At 47.8% G+C, this 20,127-nt stretch overlaps 1 protein-coding gene across 7 annotated transcripts in view; it reads right to left on the reverse strand.

Annotated features, from left to right (window-relative positions):
- Positions 1 to 20,127, reverse strand: part of OTOA (otoancorin) — a 65,578-nt gene that overhangs the window by 21,668 nt on the left and 23,783 nt on the right. For 3 of the 7 annotated variants that reach the window (XM_036097345.2, XM_036097344.2, XM_036097352.2), the window contains exons 11-20: positions 19,763 to 19,902; positions 17,470 to 17,593; positions 14,490 to 14,705; positions 12,325 to 12,492; positions 11,136 to 11,276; positions 9,051 to 9,109; positions 8,755 to 8,872; positions 5,663 to 5,736; positions 2,528 to 2,663; positions 1,122 to 1,312 (exon numbers count right to left, since the gene is read on the reverse strand). In XM_036097345.2, coding sequence (XP_035953238.1) covers positions 1,122 to 1,312; positions 2,528 to 2,663; positions 5,663 to 5,736; positions 8,755 to 8,872; positions 9,051 to 9,109; positions 11,136 to 11,276; positions 12,325 to 12,492; positions 14,490 to 14,705; positions 17,470 to 17,593; positions 19,763 to 19,902 — 1,367 coding nt within the window. The remainder of the gene's footprint in view (positions 1 to 1,121; positions 1,313 to 2,527; positions 2,664 to 5,662; positions 5,737 to 8,754; positions 8,873 to 9,050; positions 9,110 to 11,135; positions 11,277 to 12,324; positions 12,493 to 14,489; positions 14,706 to 17,469; positions 17,594 to 19,762; positions 19,903 to 20,127) is intronic. The other 4 variants (XM_036097349.2, XM_036097347.2, XM_036097351.2 and 1 more) reach the window with 4 other exon arrangements.

A 20,127-nucleotide genomic window follows, 5' to 3' on the forward strand; every position in this document is an offset into this window, starting at 1 on the left:
ACCGTGCTGTTTTCTCTGTCTCCCAGCATCCTTTTCTTGCAGGAACAGACCAACTTCATACCTGGGCAAGTCCCACTTCCCTGACCAAGAGAACAGGCATGTGATGCAGGGTAGCACATTCAGGACACCAGGTCACCCTTGGGAATTTTGTTGGAACTACTGGAGAAGCCCTCTTCCTCCTGGTATCTCTGGCAGTAAAGAGAATACTGGAAGTTGTTCCCATTACCAAGTGGAGAGAATAGAGGCCACACCAAGGAACACAGAGCTGAGGGCTGGGAGGAGCATATTCCTGACAACATCACTTGAGCCTCTGGATCCAGTCAGGCCTGAAGTATACCCCTGGAGTTTTCCATTACATTCTGTTTCTGAACTCAATAAACTCCCACTTCTTTTTTAGCTTGAATTGTTGAACTTCTGTCACTAACAGCACAGCCTGTCCTTCCTCTTCCATGACTGTCCCCATTCTACAGATGTAGAAATTAAAGTGCAAAAAGATTAAGTAGCTTTTCCCAGGTCACATAGACAATAAAGCGTACCACCACGCACACAAAACTTGAACCCAAGGAGTCGGCCTCTCGAGTCCATGTCCCATGTGCCTGGGACAGAGTAATTACTCCAGAAACATCTGCTGTCTTTAACCGCTGACTGATGGCTAGGTCCTACCCAAATACCCGCCCCAACTTGAGAAGACTCTACACAAGAAAAAACAGTTCTGTGTCCGTCCCCTCCCCCGCCCAGAGCTGCCCCGGACCCAGAGCTGACAATGCTTTGATCATCTGCGTTATTGTTACTGTTTGTTGTTGTTATTACCCAAGAATAAGGATGCACCTCCTTGCATTTGTAAAGTTACACCTTTTCAAAACTCCTGTCCTTAAATGTGCCAAGACGTACTGGTGACAACCACGGAGGCCTGCAGAGCAGCTACTGTCCTCACTTTACAGGGCATCTGAGGCCCAAAAAAGAAAGGTCACATTTCTAGAATAAACGAAAGCGGCTAACCTTGTCCTAAGCCGGAGACTCTCTTGTTTGGAGGGCAGGAGCACCAGGGTTCGGCGCCCCTTGTGCAGCGCTCAGCCCCCCATCCTCCCCACCCCCCGGGGCCGAGCCTGGCCCCTCCTCACCCGCGCTGTTCCAGGAGCCTGAGCCTCACGGCAGCCTTCTGCTCGGGGCTGAGGTCTGGGCAGTCTCTGAGCCCGTGCAGGGCTGTGGCCCAGGCCTGGGCGGAGACCCCGCGGTGGAGGACGGCTGCCGGCAAGTGGCAGAGCAGTTTGCCCACGATGTCTACCACGTACTCGTCAGCAGTGGAGTTGTTCTGAAACCGACAAGCGGAGCTGATGGGAAGATCCAGCAGGGCTCAAAATCATGACCCCTCCACAATACATCCCGATCCCCAACCTCATAAAGGTTCCAGGACCTGAATCACCCACCCTACCATGGACTAGAAGAGACAGCATGGGGTCTGATTTTACCCCAGGGAGGCAGGCCTCGGAAGTCTAGGAGGCCCCACCAAGGAGCCGGTGCGGGCAGAAGACTTGGCACGCGGTGAACACTCCATAAATGAGGACTGACGTCATCGTTGGTGCCATTGCTCTGAGGACACCCCAGAGTTCAACGACCATACTAATAATACTATAGCAAGAATAAAAACAGCACTTCAAAATCTGTATGGGACTTGGGGGCACCTGGGTGGCTCAGTCGTTAAGCGTCCGCCTTCGGCTCAGGTCATGATCCCAGGGTCCTGGGATCAAGCCCCGCATCGGGCTCCCTGCTCCGCGGGAAGCCTGCTTCTCCCTCTCCCACTCCCCCTGCTTGTGTTCCTGCTCTCGCTGTGTCTCTCTCTGTCAAATAAATAAATAAAATCTTTAAAAAAAAAAAATCTGTATGGGACTTGAAAGCCTCTAAAGCTCTTTCCCCAGTGACAAAAGGAGATAACATTTGAGTGTTTAATACATGCCAGGCAGTGTTCTAAGAGCTTACACGTCCTAATCTTCATCTTCAAAGTAACTGTAAGAGATAAGTTCTAATATCACCCACTTTTTAAAGATAAAGAAACTGCCAGCCAGTTGCAAGCCTAGGGTTCACACTCAGACAGTGTGCCCTTTGGGCCTTGGCATTGAACAATTTATTGCCTATTTCATGCCCTCAATAACCATGCAGGAAGTGCTCTTGCATCCATCTTAGGGATGAGAAGACTGAGGCTCAAGGAGGGGAATAACTTGCTGGAAGCCACATAACCAACCACTGCCAGAGGCCAGCCTAGATCCCAGACTGTGTACTGTGATCTTTCTAGTCCCCCAGAGCAGCCTCCCATCATTCGAGCCCCAGGATGGCAGTCCTCAGAACCGATGGCCAAGATTGCCCCACCCAGGGTCCCAGGGCCAGCTTTAAGACCCACAAGTCAGACTTCGGGCCATCACCACAAGCTCAAGGTCCCAGCCAGATCCCCCGAGGGCTCCCCAGGATAGCCATAGACACCCAGAGAGGAAAGAGTATCAGGGAAAGTGTCACCCAGGAAGAGTTTCCTTACCAGGCATTGCTGTACCTTCCTAAGGACTGAATTCTTTTTGTGGGAATCTAAAACCAAGGAGTCCAACTGATTCTTCCCCAGGCTGATCAGAAAGGGCACACACTGGGAAGCTGGGACAGAAGCCAAGTAGTGAGCCCTGGAAAGAGACGGGGAGAATGAGAGGAGGAAAACAATGGCAGCTCTGCATTTGCCCCTGAAATCAGCCTCCACAGGCCCAAGAGCTTAGCCCAGGGCTGTTCTATAAATGTTTGTTCTCCCCAGGGATGTTGTGGCTCCTCTTGGGATGGAGCAAGCCTCCCACCCACCATGCCCCTCTTCTGTGGGCAGGGAAACAGACGTCCTATCCTGCCTCTCTTCTACGCCCAAATAGCATCAATCAGAGAATGGGGTCTCCGTAAACATATGTTGAGGGGCGCCTGGGTGGCTCAGTCCTTAATTCTCTACCTTCATTCCCAGTCATGATCCCAGGGTCGTGGGACTGAGCCCCGCATGGGGCTCCCTGCTCAGCAGGGAGCCTGCTTCTCCCTCTCCCACTCCCCCTGCTTGTTGTGTTCCCTCTCTCGCTGTGTCTCTCTCTGTCAAATAAATAAATAAAATCTTAAAAAAAAACAAAAACAAAAAACATATGTTGCCTGATGGACTGGTTGAGGGGAGAGGAAGAGAAAGAAAAAGGTAGGGACGCCTGGGTGGCTCAGTTGGTTGAGTGTCTGCCTTCGGCTCAGGTCATGATCCCAGGGTCCTGGGATCGAGCCCTGCATCGGGCTTCCGGCTCAGCGGGAGCCTGCTTCTCCCTCTGCCTCTGCTGCTCCCCCTGCTTGTGCTCTCTGGCTCTCTCAAATAAATAAAATCTTAAAAAAAAAAAAAAAAGAAAGAAAGAAAAAGTAGAAGTAAGAGATAAAGAACAGAGAGAATAAAATAGAAAGTGAGAAAGAAAGACAAGGAGAGAGCAGGAAAAAGTAAAAGAAATGACACCCGATTCTGGCATCTCCAGTCCAGAACAACCCCCCCCCCCAAAATTTTGGCCATGTATTCTTAACAGAGGCAATATGGCCCCCTAGGGGGAAAAACTGGTTCAGGTAGAGACAGCAGAAAAAAAAAAAATCTTAGTTATTACAATGATTTGTGACTAACTAAAGCTCAATCCTATTCAACAAAATCTTATTCCTGGTAAATTCTCTCATTCAGGAGAAATTGAATTGTTCCCTTTAGGGAGGCAATAATGAAACAGAGGTTGAGAAAGACTGCTCTAGACCCACATGGCCTACTCATCATGACCACTAGACTGTTCCAAACCCAAATTCTACATGTTATTCCTCCTCTACATCAGCCCATGTGTCTTTTTCCCTTTATGCCCAAATCTGTCATTGCTACCAGCTTAATATTACTCAGATCTGTTCTTGCCTCTCCATTCACAGGACTGCTATCTTATTTATCTCTTCATTCATTCAGCAAATATCTGCTGCATGCCAGGAACTGTAATGGGCAACAGCTACAACCGTGAACACTAGGTGAGGGGCAGGTCCCTGTTCTCAGGATGCTTCATTCTAGTAAGGTAAAGACAAGAGAAACCAGTGAATAAAACAGGTCATTTCAGCCAGTGACAAATGTAAGGAAGAAAACAAAATGGCTCTGCAATGGAGAATGATAGAGAGGACAGCTGGGGAGACCGTTCTAAGACACAGGTATTTAAGCTGAGATGTGGATGAGTGGAAGGAGAGAGCCATGCCAAGGTCCAGGCTCTAGAAAGAAGCTTCCATGTCTCCCTCCTTCCGGCCAGGCCCCCTGCATTCTGTCCGCTATGTGGAAAGATGTAATGATCTCTCTGAAACATAAATCTGAGGATCTGTGCCCAGAATACAGGTGAAACACCTCATGGTGTCATACAAACCTTCCCTGATTTCACTGTCCCTTACCTCTCTGGCATTCTGTCCCCCAACTACTCTGCAGATACACACCCTTTGCTTCCCTTGCCCACTGCTGGACCAAACATTCCTTGTGCCCCAGCCTGGAGTGTCCATCTTGAACTCTGAAACCCCAGCTCATTCTCTGAGTTTTAGTTTAGTCTCCTCCAGCTCTCCAGTCTGAAAGAGTCACACCCCCTCTGTGCCCTCTACCCGTCACCCTTTCCCATGGTAACAGCACCTGGCTTTCTTGGAGAATCACCCCCCTTCACTTGAAGTCCTTGTGGTTTGGGGTGGACCCCACTTCACTCTCAGCTCCAGGGGTACAATACCAAACTAAGCCAGTTAGAGCTTTCCATCTGCCACAACCCCAGTCAAACCCACGACTTACTGAGAAGGATGGGAAAAAAAAGTCTTTTAACCAGGAGGATATAGCCTTGAATCGGCCAGAGACCACTACAGAGAAAGAGGATGCCTGACGCAGAAGCCTACAGAGGAAAGCCGGGCCAAAAGACAGATAGCTGACCACTCAGCCCCTGGATCCACTCATGCCTGAAGTCTATTCCTGGAGTTTCCAGTTGCCTGAACCAAAACTGACTTTTATTGCTTAAGCCAGTTTGACTTAAGGCTCTTATCACTTTCAACCAAGTATCAACTTGACATTATAAATGGCTTCATGCTTGTATATTCCCCCTCCCAGAGACTGTAAGCTCTTATAAGGGGAAAAATAAATTATCTTTGAGAACAAGTACATAGTAAGCATTCAGTAAATTTTTTTTTTAATAAATGAAGACAATTAACAGCAAGAGAAGGAAAAGGGAAATAAAGAGAAAAAGAGTGTCCAGATTGTGTTTGAAAAAGCAGGGCTCCCCCTCCCAGGCCTGAACGCCCACACATACCCGGAGAAATTCCCACGACTCACATCAGCCCTGATCACCCTGGAGCCTGGGCACAGCTGGGAGGCCAGCCCAGATGGGACCTGCTTCACCGGCACTCACTCGGGCTTGGATCGCTTTGGCTTTGGTTTTTAAATAACAGGGGAAAAAAAAAAAGGCAAGAGACTCTGTCTGAAATATCTATGTGGGGTTCAGAATTTAAATCCTGGTTCACAAGGGCTTAATTCTGGAAGGCACTCTCCACTCTGGCTCCTCACAAAAACCCGGGGGTGAGATGACTTGGATGACTCCCACCAATCTCATTGTTGGGCCAGAGAGGGGAGCCAATGTTCACTTACGGGAGTGCAGTCAAGAGGAAAGGTGGCATAGAGGATCTGGAGACCTCCCAGTATTTCCACGCCAAACAATTAACCTGAAAGATTAAAGCAATTCCAGGAATTTAGTCCAATAATCATAACAGCAAACAAAACTGTGCTTTCTCTGGGCCAGGCACTGTTCTAAGTGCTCTATATATGTTTACTTATTATTTGAGAGAACACCCTACGATGTAGGTACCACTACTGTGCCCAGTTTAGGGATGAGGACACTGAGGCGATCACAAGGCGAGCACAAAAATTTAAGTCTGAGAATGCTCACCTTGTTTTGTTTATAACTGCAAGAAAGTGAGATGTTAATTAAACAAGGAGGCCATTAGACCGAAGTGGCCCTAATGACAGGGAGCCCTATGTAAGCACACCAAAATCGAAGTCTATAAATGCCTCAAGGTTATGAAATCAAAACACCGACGACAACCAATCACCAAGAGTCAACTAGGCTTTAAGCTATATAGCCAGTCAAATAATTTCTTCTCTGCATCTGCACTTTCTCTGTATATGTCTTTTCCCCTGCAGGGCACTCTAAACCACTTCTTGTTCAGCGCTGCCCGATTCCAATCGATTTTTGCTCAGAAAAACTCTCAAAATTTTTAATATGCCTAGGTTTACCTTTTAACAGAGCTATAATGTCACTGTCCCTCGGTCTGGGATTGGTTAGGTAAGTTACGGTATATCCACACAACTGAATGCTACGCAACTATTTTGTTTCAAAAGGTAGATTTATATCTATTAACATGGAATGATGGCCATGACCTATTTATGTATATACGCACACACACACACACACGCCTGTGCTATAAAGTTAAACAGAACAACGTATATAGTATGAACTCATTTGTGTTTTTTAAATTACACGTAAATACGTTTTATAGACACAAAAAAACTCAAAGTCGATAGCAAACTTTTCTTCGTGGTTACCTTAAGAGAGATTCTCAGGGCGCCTGGGTGGCTCAGTTGGTAAAGCGTCTGACTTCGGCTCAGGTCATGACCTCAGGGTCCTGGAATCGAGCCCCGCATCGGGCTCCCCACTCAGTGGGGAGTCTGCTTGTTCCTCTGTCCCTCCCCAATGCTAGAACACTCCCTCTCTCTCTCTCTCAAATAAATAAATAAAATCTTTAAAAAAAAAAAAAAAGAGGGACTCTAAATCTCAGCACCTTTGAGATTTTGGGTTGGAAAACCCTTTGTTGTGGGGCTGTCCTCTGCATTGTAGGAAGTGAGCAGCATCCTTGGCCTCTACTCACTAGATGCATCTCCCCCAGGAGTGACAACCAAAAGTGTCTCCAGATATGGCCAAGTAGTTCTCCGAGAATCACTGCTCCAGGGGAAATTTGGGGAAATTTTACTCTCTATATATTGTTTTATTCTTTAATAATAATTATGTGTTTTCAGCAAAAGTGTAAACAACAAAGGCAAATTTTCTAATCAACTGGTATTTGAAGCTTCTGAGCATTGAGGGATTCTAGGTAAGGAGCTTTGTTGGAACAATTCTTCCTCCTTGAACATGGAGGTCCTCCTCAAAGCAGGCCTGACCTCCACCCACTGGATCAGTTTGATGAGTATAAAGGAGACCGCCATGCCAGAGTCCAGGTTACCGAAATAATTTGCTTTCCTCCCTGCCTGGGCAAGACTTTTAATACAGATCAATAGTTCTTACCAGGGAACTTTTATAAATGTCAATTATCAGGCTTCACCCCAGAAATTGCAAGTGAGGCTCTGCAATCTGTGTTGTTGTTTTTTCATCCATGGGGTTTTTTTTAACAGCTTTATTGAGGTATTTTGATATGCAAAGACCTGCATGTATAATGCGTACACTTTGATGAGTTTGGACATAGGCAAACACCCAGGATACCATTACACAATCAAGGTAATAGACACATCCAACACCTCCCAGAGTTTCCTTTATTCCGTTTTGTTTTTTGTTTTTGTGGTAAGAGCACTTAACATGAGATCTACCCTCTTAACAAATTCTGAAGTACACAATACCACATTGTTAATGATAGGCACTGTGTTGCACAGCAGATTTCTAGAATGTATTCATCTAGCAAAACTGAAACTTAATACCCATCAAACAACCCCGGCGTTCCACGCAATGCTGATACTCCAATTGGAGAACCACTGACTGAATGCAAGGGAATGACAGGGCTTTGTGAAAATTTTGCCTATTCCTCTAATAACCTTGGATTATACACCAAGCTTTAAGCTTATTTCCTGGCTCTCGGGGAAAGAATTCATTATTTGGAAACTTTTTATTCGTATCTACAACACGCCAGGCCAGAGTCCGGCAGATGCCTTGTGTATCCGCCTGCTCACCCTCTCAGGACTCTGTCCCACCAAAAGTTTAGACTCCCAAGTCCAAACACCATTCCCAAGGCCCGATTTTACTTGCTTCTATCCAGTGAAAAGTCAGTTTCCGCCTCTGATCTCCCCAAAAGGATAAAGAGTCTCCCTAACCATTTGGAAAATGAAGTACTAAATGAAGAAGAAAATACTCTTCTTAAAGTACTGTTCCCATTCCAGGCTACCTCTGGAAAGGACAGGAAGGAGGGAAATGACCTTCAGTCTCAGAACATAATTACGAACATGCCAAACGGTATACCCTACAACTGTATTTTATCTGAGTTTAGATCTGAGTTTAGAATAACCAATCATCTGGTGAAGCTCTGGCTGTAGAGACCGGGGTATCTGGAGCTTTTAAAAAAGAAACCGGAGGGGCGCCTGGGTGGCTCAGTCGTTAAGCGTCTGCCTTCGGCTCAGGTCATGATCCCAGGGTCCTGGGATCGAGCCCCACATCGGGCTCCCTGCTCTGCGGGAAGCCTGCTTCTCCCTCTCCCACTCCCCCTGCTTGTGTTCCCTCTCTCACTGTGTCTCTCTCTGTCAAATAAATAAATAAAATCTTTTTAAAAAAAGATAAAAAAGAAACTGGAGAAAACCTGGCTCAATATTTGGCCCCACGTCATCACTTACATGGGAATAATCCTGGCACAAATATCTTAAGCTGCCATAGTCAATCCAGTCAGGGAGAGAGAATCAGAAGCTCGAACGTGCTGTAATGGTACCTGATAGGGTGAGAGCAGGGAGAGGTTGTTCTCAAAATAGTGGAAATGGGCCAGAAAGGAGTCCGCACTCATGGCATCAATGTGGGAGCACGTCACGCCTTTGACCAGCTGCCCGGTGCTGGAAAACAGAACAAGGGACCCAGGAGAAGAAGGGGGTGGGGAGGGGAGAGGAAAGAAGGGGCAAGAGAAAGCAGGTCTGATGGGCACGGGCTACAGACTGGACTGTCCAACTCTCCTTCCTGGGAAATTAGGCTCCAAAGGGCTCGTCAGCCCTCAGGCCAAGTATACTCGCCTACCTCAGGAGCTCCTCGGGCCTTCTGGTCAACTTTGACAGAAGCTCGTACAGGAACAAGGCCTGAGGGAAGAGAATGGTTGCCAGTATGGATGGAGCACTCACTTACTCACTCACCGTGAGGAGCACAGTGTGTGCCCAGCACCATGAAGCCCTATGGGGAAGACACACTATGATCCCATTTTACAGATGGGGAAATGGAGGCTTAATAGGCTATGTTATTCACCCAGGCCCACACAACTGCTAGGTGGTAGAGCTGGGATTTGAACTGGTGTCAGAGTGATTGCAGAATGCATGCTCTCACACCTGGAGGATCGCCATGCTCTAGAACACAAATGAGGAGCAAAGCCGTCAGGCAGCAAGGCTGGAGGTTTATTTCCTATGCTTTGTGAAGCTGCTGACCAGCTGGGGACCCTCCACAGCCCCTCGGTCTGTGCCCCCCTGCTAGCTCCCAGGAAGCAAAAGAGAAGATGGATGAATAGACCAGGACAGGCTAGAAAGTACCACCAATAAAGTAACTCCTGCTCGCAGCATGCGCTGCCCTCCCACCCTCCCAGATGGGCACTCTAGAAGAACGATACCTAGTAGGCAGGGGAGCCATTTGTTTTAAGGAACATAATTTTACAGAACACCTAACTTGCAGATGCGATCAAGTATGACATTCATCTATTTTATAGACTCTGAAACTTTGAACATGATTCCCCAAACGGAATAAATTATGAGCCATCATTAGGCAGAGGCATCTGTGACGTGACGGCCTGGCCCAGGAGAAAGGGACAGCTAGGGAGGTAAGCTCCCGAAGCTGTGTGTGTGGCCCCAGACATTTCCTCAGGTGCAGGATCAAGTTCTGGAACCCTACCCCACCCCAGTCTTCCCCATCGCTAAGATTCTCTCCCTCCCTCTCCCTCCGCCCCTCCCCACCACACCCCACCCCTCAGCAGGTGCACGCATGCTCTCTCTCTCTCAATCTCTAAAATAAATAAATAAATCATTAAAAAAAAAAAAGAAAGAAACTATCCCCATTTCACACTGAGAAAACTGAGGCTGAGCAAGAAGTGGCTCCCCCAAAGTTAATAAATGGCAGCACCCAAATTCATGCTCAGGTCTTGTCCAACTTTTTAACACTATGCTGTTCTGCCTCCTGAGTGTAATCACACAGAAATAAATTTCTTTTACCAAATTAACCTTAAAACAGAGCTTTCCCACAAGGCAGAGAGTCAGAAATCCAGGAGCGATCTGGGCGTCATGGTTGTGATATTGTGATTTACAGTAAGAAATCTACATGTGTTCTTATCCCCTTTTCCGGCACCAGCTCCTAAAACCCTGGGAATATCCTAAGTGGGGAGAGCAATCAAGGTGTCTTTTCTCATGTTAATGAATGACTTTTGGAAAGCACCTGAGGGTGGAGGGATGTTGCGGGAAGAACCAAACTCGTGAGTGGAGGGTTGGAACTTTCGGTCCCACCGTGGACCTCCAGGGAGGGGAGACGGACTGGCTGCTGAATCAATCACTAACAGCCAATGAGTTCATCAAGCATGCCTACGTGATAAAGCCTCCATAAAGACCCAAAAGCACCCAGTTCAGAGAGCTTCCAGTTGGTGAACAGGGGTAGGTGCTAGGAGGGTGGCGCATCTAGAGAGGCCATGGAAGCTCTGCACCCATTCCCCACACCTTGTCTCATGCTTCTCCTCCTTCTGGCTGCTCCTGAGTTATATCCTTTTATAATAAAGCAGTGATCTAGTAAGTAAAATGTCTCTCTGAGTTCTGTGAGTGCTCGACCAAGTTAATCAAACCAAAGTAGGGCAGGGTGGTCATTGGAACCTTCGATCTATAGCTGGTAGGTCAGAAGCACAGGGGACGACGAGGACTTGTGACTGGCATCTGAAGTTGAGGGGCAGGGGGTGGAGGATTATAGGGCTGAACCCTTGACCTGTGGGATCTGATGCCATCACCAGGTTGACAGTGTCAGAATTGAGATGAATCATAGGACACTCAAATGATGTTGGAGAATTCCTTGTTGGTGTGAGGAACCCACTCCCCCCCAACATACACACATCCAAACTGGTGTCAGAATCCTTACTGGTCATACCTGACTCCTTCGAAGCTCCTTTTCCTTTAGGACTGTAGTGTTAAATCCAGGTTCCCTCCGTAAATCAAAAAGAGACACCTCCTTAAAGAAAGCCCCTTGTATTTCCACAATGCCTGAGGTAGCGTCTCCTGCTTCAATCATCTGCCAAGAGTGAGGATAAACATAATAACAACCTTGTAGAAGGTGCACTGAACTTTGGGTAAGGGCCAGGCACTGTGTCAGTGCTTTCAGAGGCCATGAAATCCACCATATCTGCTCAGCAACCCTCTGAGGTGGGGGACTATCCTTACCCCCATTCTGCAGGTGAGAAAACTGAGAAAAATGCAGCATGTAACTGGTTGAAAGTTGATAAGTAAGATCAAGCACAAGTCTGTCTTATTCTAGAACCCACACTCTTTATTTTAACCAGATGTGCTATTGCTATCTGAAAGGTGTTGGTATTTTAAGCCAAACTCCTTGGGTTTCGTTTCCTAACAGATTTTGCAACTGGACGCAGCAGGTCCAAGAGAATAGGACGCCCAAAGACCCACTGCCAAGTGAGAAAGAGGAACATAGGTGTGACTTCAAATCATGGAAGGGGCTTTCAGAAGCACTCTGCGAACTTCAGGATTCACTTTGAGATTTGAAAAACAAACTTTCAAAACATTATCATATCAAGAAACCTAATTTAAGAAAAGTCTTCCAGAGTCAACTGGCTAAGGAAAGCACCGGGGTCTGGGAAGAAATATAGTGTGACCCTTGGAGAGCCTCGGTAGCGCAGTCGGTTAACTGTCCGTCTCGTGGTTTCGGCTCAGGTCCTGATCTCAGGGTCATGAACTCGAGGCCCACATCAGGCTCAGCTCAGAGTCTGTTTGAGATTCTCTCTTCCTTTCCCTCTGCCCCTCCCACTCATGCTCTTTCTCTCTAAAATAAATTAATTAATCTTTAAAACAGAAAGAGAGAGAGAAAAAGGAAGGAAGGAAGGAAGGAAGGAAGGAAGGAAGAAAGGAAGGAAAAGAAATGCAGCATGAAACTCTTTCTGGAAAAGAAGGGAAATGGCCATCAGGGGAAGGTTCAGAACACACCCTCACCAAAGGTTCAGCTAACCCCAGCCCTGAGTCAATGGCCCAAAGTCACAGCACACTCACAAAACCCCAAAACCACATGCTCTGTGAACCACATGGCTGAAGACCCGATGTCTTCCTCTCACCTTGCTGAGGACACCTTGCTTCTGGGCAGGTGACAAGTTGGACACATGCAAGGAGACCGTGCTTCTCAGGACCTGCAAGAGGTCCCTGCAATCCATGCCATAGAAGGCCCGGGTGCCAACCCCGGCCAGCAGCACGCCCATCTGGCTGACACTGTAGAAAGACGGCACCTGGGAAGACCGGCCGCAAGGAGGATGAGGTTCTACTCTGGTTTCTCACCTGGGAGACACTTACCCCACTGCATGCCAGGTATCTGGATGGGTGCCAGGGGCACGACTGGGAGCAAGACACATGCTGCCCTCCCAGACCTTCCTTCCTTCCATCAGGAAAGAGAGTCAATGTCAAAACACAACACATAAGGCAAGTGCTCTGCCCGGGGCATACTGTGCTGTCCGAGGCCACGGTACAAATATCAAAAAGTCATGGCCCATGCACCACAGCTGGCCAGGCAATGGGCTTCTGTGTGTGTGTTGAACTTGGACTAGCTGACAACATTTAGAAATGGGGGAAATTTCCATTAAAATCCAGGTTTAAAAAAAATCTGAGCACCAGGCAATACCAGGCCCACATCAGCAACAGTTGGCAAGAACTGACCAGCAGCTGCCCCTTGACGTAGGTCGTGGGGCTCTCGGTTTACCTAGCCCCACCCCCTCGTACAGGGCCCCCAGGTAGCCCACTTCTCTCATGATGTTCCCTGACACAGCAAACCCCATGCTCATCTATCTCCATGTAGAAGCTTTGAGTTGAAAAAAATGTTTTGGGATATGGGTCTGATATTTTATGACAAATATGATTGTGGCTGTCTGCCCCATCAGAAACTCTACTTGTTTTGTCTCCTTCCTTTAGAGTAAAGATGCTAGATGGTTCTCCATGTAATCAGGAACATTCATTCCTTAGCTCGACAAAAAGCCACTTGTGCTGCCTGCTGTGCTCTGGAGAATGGGTAGTATCGACCGTCCTCAAGGAAGGCAAGCCCTCTCGAGCTCTTGGCATCTTCATAACAATTGCTTCACCAAAGAGACAAGTCACTTTGTCCAGGGCTGGGAGGAACAAGACGGTCTCCCTCAGCTCCCTGAAATCAAATGCACGTTGAACTGTGCAAGTAAACTCACGGCGCCCTAGTCAAAACAGAGGAGGGCAGCCAAGCCTTCAAACTAAGTTGCCATGAGGCTAGAAGAGACAAGAAGAATGGGCTAGCCTTGGCCTCGAGTAAGAAAGTAAGAATGGATGGACCATGGCCATGGTGCCATGCTGGAGGCAGTCAGCATGGGAGTTAAGCAAGCAGACTCTGAAGCCAGACATCCTGGGTTCAATCCCAACTGTGTCCCTTTTATGGGACCCTGGCAATTCCCTTACACACTCGGTGCCCCTCATGAATGACGTGGAAAATGAAGGTCATAACACACGCCTGACCTCAAACGGTTGTTGAGAACATTGAACAATTAACTCACTTAGACCCGAATCTGGCACACAGGAAGGACTTTATGAATATGTTATTATTGTCCCTTTGGAATTGGTCCCCAGTCCAGTCCTCATGACCTAGTCTGCATCCCGGGACACGGCTATGAGACAGAAAGAGCAGGACACCAAAATATTTAGGGGCTCAGGGCTCTGAAGCCCCTTCTACTGAGGCCAGGGCAGAGAGATGATTTCCCCAGGAAGAAAGACTCATTTCCCACCCCAGGAGCATCTGGACGTGGACTAAGTCTCCTGTCCCCTCTAAACAGGACCTTCTGCAAGGACAATTCCCTCCCTGCCGCCCAAAATGAATAAAATAGCATTATCTTTCATCTCAGGATGAGGGATGTGTTCGCAGCCTCAACAACAAGCAAGGAAATCCCGGGATGGGTCCCGAGCTTTGCAAACAACACAACAGCCACCAGTCATGGAGCTCCCAGTCTAGGTCACATGTCCCAACCTCTTCTGCGTACTGACCCACAGAATCCTTGCCGCCCTCCTACAGGAGAGGTGCTCTCATTATCCCCATCCTACAAATAGAGAAACTGAGGCAAAAAGTTAAGCCCACTGTCCAGTGTCTCGCAGCTAGTAAACAGCAGAGCGAGTCCTCTTTGGCACCATCTTCGTACTGACTGGCTGTCCTTATTGTGTGTCACTGGCCCTTGGGTCTCAGAGCATTAAAAAAAAAGAGTTCAAAGCTCCAACTGACCTTCTCATGGGCCAAGTATTTGGCAGACAAGATGATGACCTGGCTCTTGGCCCAGCCTGAGACCTGGTTGAGGGTAGAGATGGCGCCATGCACAGCCTCGGGGGAGAGGGATTCCAGCTGACTGTGGGTCAAGCCCACAACCGCATCTGACAAAGAGCCCAGAGTCTCATTGAGGGTCTGGTTCATCGTGGCGATGTCCAGGAGCTCGGCTTTGAGCTAGAAGGGGAGCAAGCTGGCATGAGGGTGGGTAACAAGCAGCACAGTGGCTCCCTCTGCCTACGCCCTGGGGTAGTCACAACACCCTCCCCCACCCTGGCCCGAGGAGCCCTGACCAGACAATGAGTCGCCCCAATGAAGAGCACCACCTCCTCTGGCCTTGACCTTGATATGCTACAAATTCACTTTGTACTTCATTTAAATATTAATTTGCTATTAAATCAAACTTGAAACACGGCAGAAGGAAATTTTGTTCACTTTGTCCATAATTCTACCACCCTCTCATAGCATCTGTTGTCTTTTTGTGACCTTGAACTCTGCATCCATATACATGGCTGCTTTTCTTTCATGAAACATCCAGGGTGTTCTTCGTGATAATATATAATCCACGTAAAAATAATTTTCAACAGTAACAAGAAAGTGAAATCTCCTGAAACTCCTCATAAAAATAACTATGATTAGGGGCCCCAGGGTGGCTCAACTGGTTAAGGGGATGACTCTTGATTTTGGCTTAGGTCATGATCTCAGGGTCCTGGGATTGAACCCCGCGTGGAGCACCCTGCTCAGCGGGGAATCTGCTTCTCCCTCTGCCTCTATCCCCTGACACCTCACTCATGCTCATTATCTCTCTCTCTCTCAAATAAATAAATAAAATCTTTAAAAAATAAGTAAACTACAGCATGTTTCACAGAGTTGTAACGTGAATGGAAGTACGATTTTCTATATTTTTTACTTAGGTCTTACACAGATTTTCACGTTTCTGGGATCGCCTTAACAATGATTTTATTATACTACGCCTATCTAGTTATAGTTAACTGTGTTTCCTAACCACTCCCAGTAAAGAACATTGCAACATGACCTCTGTGCCCCAAAATGAGAATGGTTCATGTTTTCACACCTGAAGTTGTAGAACAGTATATTCCTATCAGAAATGTGCACACCAGTGTACCAGGCAATACTGAAATGGCCACTGGGGGGCAGCAGAGTGAAATGAAAGAAAGCTGTCACAGCCTCTGGGGTCTCCAAATTCTGCAGCTCTCCTTCCCAGCGGCTCAGCTTCCACATCTGTAAGACGGAGACATGTGCTTGAGCAGTGCTTCGCAAAGCACTGTGGTCCTTGACCAGCAACATGACCCAGAACCTTGTTAGAAATGCAGATTCTCAGGCCCTGCCCGGGTCCTCCTGAACCAGACACTGAGTTTGAGGCCCGGCAACCAGTATTTTAACAAACCCTCCAGGTGACTCTGATGCACCCTCTGGTCTGGGAAGTACTGAGCTAGGTGATCCCAAAGGGTACTCTTTTTTTTTTTTAAGATTTTATTTATTTATTTGACAGAGAGACACACAGCGAGAGAGGGAACACAAGCAGGGGGAGTGGGAGAGAAAGAAGCAGGCTCCCAGCTGAGCAAGGAGCCCGATGCGGGGCTCGATCCCAGGGCCCTGGGATCATGACCTGAGCCAAAGGCAGACGCTTAACGACTGAGCCACCCAGGCAGCCCCCAAAGGGTTCTCTTATATCTTCATTGTATCGGACTTTTTTGGTCAGGACGGCCACCGCTTATGCCTGCGGCCTTAAAATACATTCATTTTCTGATGTTTGGTTTGAGTTGGCTTGGGAGGGATCCTTTTCCTTGAAAATAAAAACATGCACTGGTCAAGATCATGATGACTATGTCCAATGTCAAATGGGATCAGGGATTTTATAGTTACATGTGAAAAACTACTGTGGAATTATTGATGGCATTATCAAAATGTTCTTTTTTTTTTTAATTCTAAGTAGGCTCCGTGCCCAACCTGGGACTCGAACTCACAACCCTGAGATCAAGAGTCGCATGCTCTCCCGACTGAGCCAGCCAGATGCCCCAAAATTTTAATATTGCTCTCACATCATCTTTTCAATTAAAAAAAAAAAAATGAAAAGAGCCAAAAACAAAAAGATGCCAGGCAGAACTGACACCTGAAGGGAAGAAAGGAGGGAGAAATGGAGGGAGGGGGAAATGAGAAAATCTGTCTGTGCCATTTGCCCAGAACTTTGGTCTAGGAACTCAGTAAACACACTGTAATCCAGTGCTCTCAACCCTGGCTACACTGGAATCACGTGAGGATCTTTTGAAACATACCATTCCCAGGCCACAGCCCTGACCAATACCTCGAGAGTCTCCAGGGACGGAGCTGGTGGGATGCTACTAAAGCAGAGCCAGTTTATCTCCTTCTGTTCCAAGCATGGTCACCAGACCAGCTGCTTCAGCATTGCCTGCAAGCTTGCTAGAAGTGCAGTGGGTGGCTCAGTTGGTTAAGTGTCTGCCTGCAGCTCAGGTCCTGATTCCAGGGTCCTGGGATCGTGCCCCACGTCAGGCTCCCTGCTCAGCGGGGAGTCTGCTTCTCCCTCTCCCTCTGCCCGCTTGTGCTCTCTCTCTCTCTCAAATAAATAAATAAAATCTTTACTAAAAAAAAAGAAGTACAGTCTCCACTCAGGGCTCCGCTCAGACCCACTGAATCAGAATCCACATTGAAGATCCCAAGCAATCCTTATGCACAGTTAAGTTCAAGGTGGCCACTCTGAATTTTGATCTATCCCAAGTTTTCCCTTATACTGCTTTATGTCATTTCTTCCCATTTTAAGCTCATCCCAGGATTTGGGATGCCATCTGCTGTGGCTGGACCTAGATCCTGATTAAGCCAACGTGTTTTCTCTCAAAGGCCAGGCAAGACTTTGCTCTCCGTTTCTCCGGCCATCTCCCCAGGGCCCTGCGCCCCATCGCACCTGCTGAACCCCAGCCTGGAAGCCCCTCAGGTGGCTGCACTTGATCATCTGGTGGAGGAGGACTTGGGCCACTGCGGCATCCAGCAAATCCAGGTCATCGTAGAAACAGACCAGCAGCCCCAGCCTGTGTGGGAAAATAAGGGTGCTGGCGGGGGGCTCAGAGCTGGGGGCCACAACCACAGCCCTGTCCCATGCAGAACCAAGAGTCATGGTCAGAGCAGCTACCGCATGCCAGGGATCATGCTGAGCCCTGTACCTGATCACCCCATCAGAGCAACCCTATGACGTAGATGCTCTTATTAGCCCCATTTCACAGAAGGGCAAACAGAGCAGTCAAGTAAGTTGCCCAAGACAAAGTAGTGGAGCCAGGACTTAAATCTAGATCCATCCAGCTATACCATCTCTCTTCCCAGGGCAGTCAGGGACACAAGGAAAGTGTGATACTGAGTCAGCCATTGAAAACTCCCCATTTTCCACATGGAGATAATAGGGTTTGCTCACCTCAGATGATGATGACCTCAAAAGCAAAGAAAAAGACAGGAAGTAGGACAGTGTAAGGGCAGAGGTGGGACGTGAACCCTGGTCTAGCTGGGAGCACTGTACTTAGTGGTTAAAAGCATAGATTCAGGCCAACAAGAGTTTGAAGCCCAGCTGTATGGGATATTTGATCCAACAAGTTACTTAACTTCTCTGCCAAGCTGCTGCATGCACAGTTGAGCAGTCCACACTGTGTACTACTGTACAGTGTGACCCTGTCTCTCTGAGCCTTTAATAAAAGAGAGGTTGGCTTTGTTCACCATAGCACATCACAATAAATATGATGAATGGAGGAATCAGGAGTACTGTGAGAGTTCAATGGGAAGATGAGCACACTTCCTGGTGGACACCAGGCACTCCTTCATTAATGGATGCTCTTAGAGTTAGTATGAAATCTATTCAATTCAGCATGGCTGGACCACCTGGTTGACCAGGCTCCACCTGGGTTGACCCTCTCAGAAAGACACTGACATGGGGCGCCTGGGTGGCTCAGGCGTTAAGCGTCTACCTTTGGCTGGGGTCGTGATCCCAGGGTCCTGGGATCGAGCCCTTCATCGGGCTCCATGCTTGGCCGGGAGCCTGCTTCTCCCTCTCCCACTCCCCCTGCTTGTGTTCCCTCTCTCGCTGTGTCTCTCTCTGTCAAATAAACAAATAAAATCTTAAAAAAAAAAAAAAAAAAAAGACACTGACATGCTCAGACATGTCCACAGGAGAGCAATCAGGTCAGCAGAAGGATTTGAAAATGTGTCGGATGAGAAAAGACTCAGGAGATGTAAAGACTGAATATTAATAACCACGTTAAGAATAACTAATATTTCTTGAACAGTTACTTTGTGGCAGGTGTGTGTAATCCTTACAAGGACCTGAACGAGGTAGGCAGATTATTATCTCCCATTTTACAGATAGGGAAAATAGAGGCACAGAGAGGTGAACTGATGCAACCAAAATCACACAATTTATAGCTGGCAGAGCCGGGATTATACCTGGGAAGTCTGGCTCCAGGTCCCGTGTCCTTAACCAATAAGTTATTTTTGTATAACCATAGAAAAAGGGGCCCATGCTTATGGGTAAATATTACTAGGGATGGGGGAAGAAGGTATAATAGTTTCATATAAGAACATTCTCTACAAGTGACTCTTTGACAAAATTTAATACAGTGACATTTGCCCCTGAGAGACAGAGAGATGGTCAGACAGTGCTCACAACCCCTCCCCACTGCACACTCCCTCCCACTAACATCCCAGCCCTTTCTGGGGTCACCAAGTACACAGCTGCTGGCCCATCCCCCTGGAGGATCATGTTACAATCTCTAAATTAGAGAGCTGACGTCATCTGTGGATCCCCCACCTGAGAATCTGGATAACAAGAGGTTCACAAATATGGGGACCCAAAAGCTCTTTCCAATCCTTGACCCACCCTAATGGAAATTACACATTGACCTTGGACAGAGAATTGAGTATTTAAGATATTCTCTTTCCACGCTCAGAGCTGGAATCTTGGCACTGGATAAAGTTGCCTAAAATGCCTGGCACAGGAGAGGCTCAGAAAGAATTTGTTCCCACCTCACCCCACTTTATAACCCCTTCAAAGGGTGTTTCTTTGGGGAAATGCCTCCCCTCATGTGCACAGAGACATGGGGTTATTTAAAGAGATGGACCAGCCACCTCCCTTCCCTCCCAGGGTCCTCTGCTGCTCAGAGGAAGCTGGTGCTTCGGTCACATTTTGAGAAACAACTCAGAGAACCCCTGCCCGTTGCCTGTGGATGGTGGAGGTATTCCTCATGTCAAAGCTGGAGGAGCTGATCCTCTCCAGGAACGCCCGGGCCAGTTCGGGTGTGATGTCGTAAACTGTGTCCAGCAGCTTGGTGGTATTGTCATAGCTGATAAACAGCCCAATCTGGTGGAAGAGGGCAGGAAGACCAGTGAGGAGGACTGACGTGGCCCCGAGCAGCCCCACCCTGGTGGTCCATGCTGTGCCCCACCTCAGAGACTCAGAGATGCACAGTTCCCGTTGTCACTGATTTCTCAATGGTCTGTCACAACTGTTTTGGCTTCCTCTTCAACCCAACACTTAGGAAAGTGTTATATTTCAGTATCTGAGCCATTGAACTCTTTGAAAGCT

Source organism: Halichoerus grypus, chromosome 6 (assembly GCF_964656455.1).
Source record: "Halichoerus grypus chromosome 6, mHalGry1.hap1.1, whole genome shotgun sequence".
Classification (NCBI taxonomy): Eukaryota; Metazoa; Chordata; class Mammalia; order Carnivora; family Phocidae; genus Halichoerus; species Halichoerus grypus.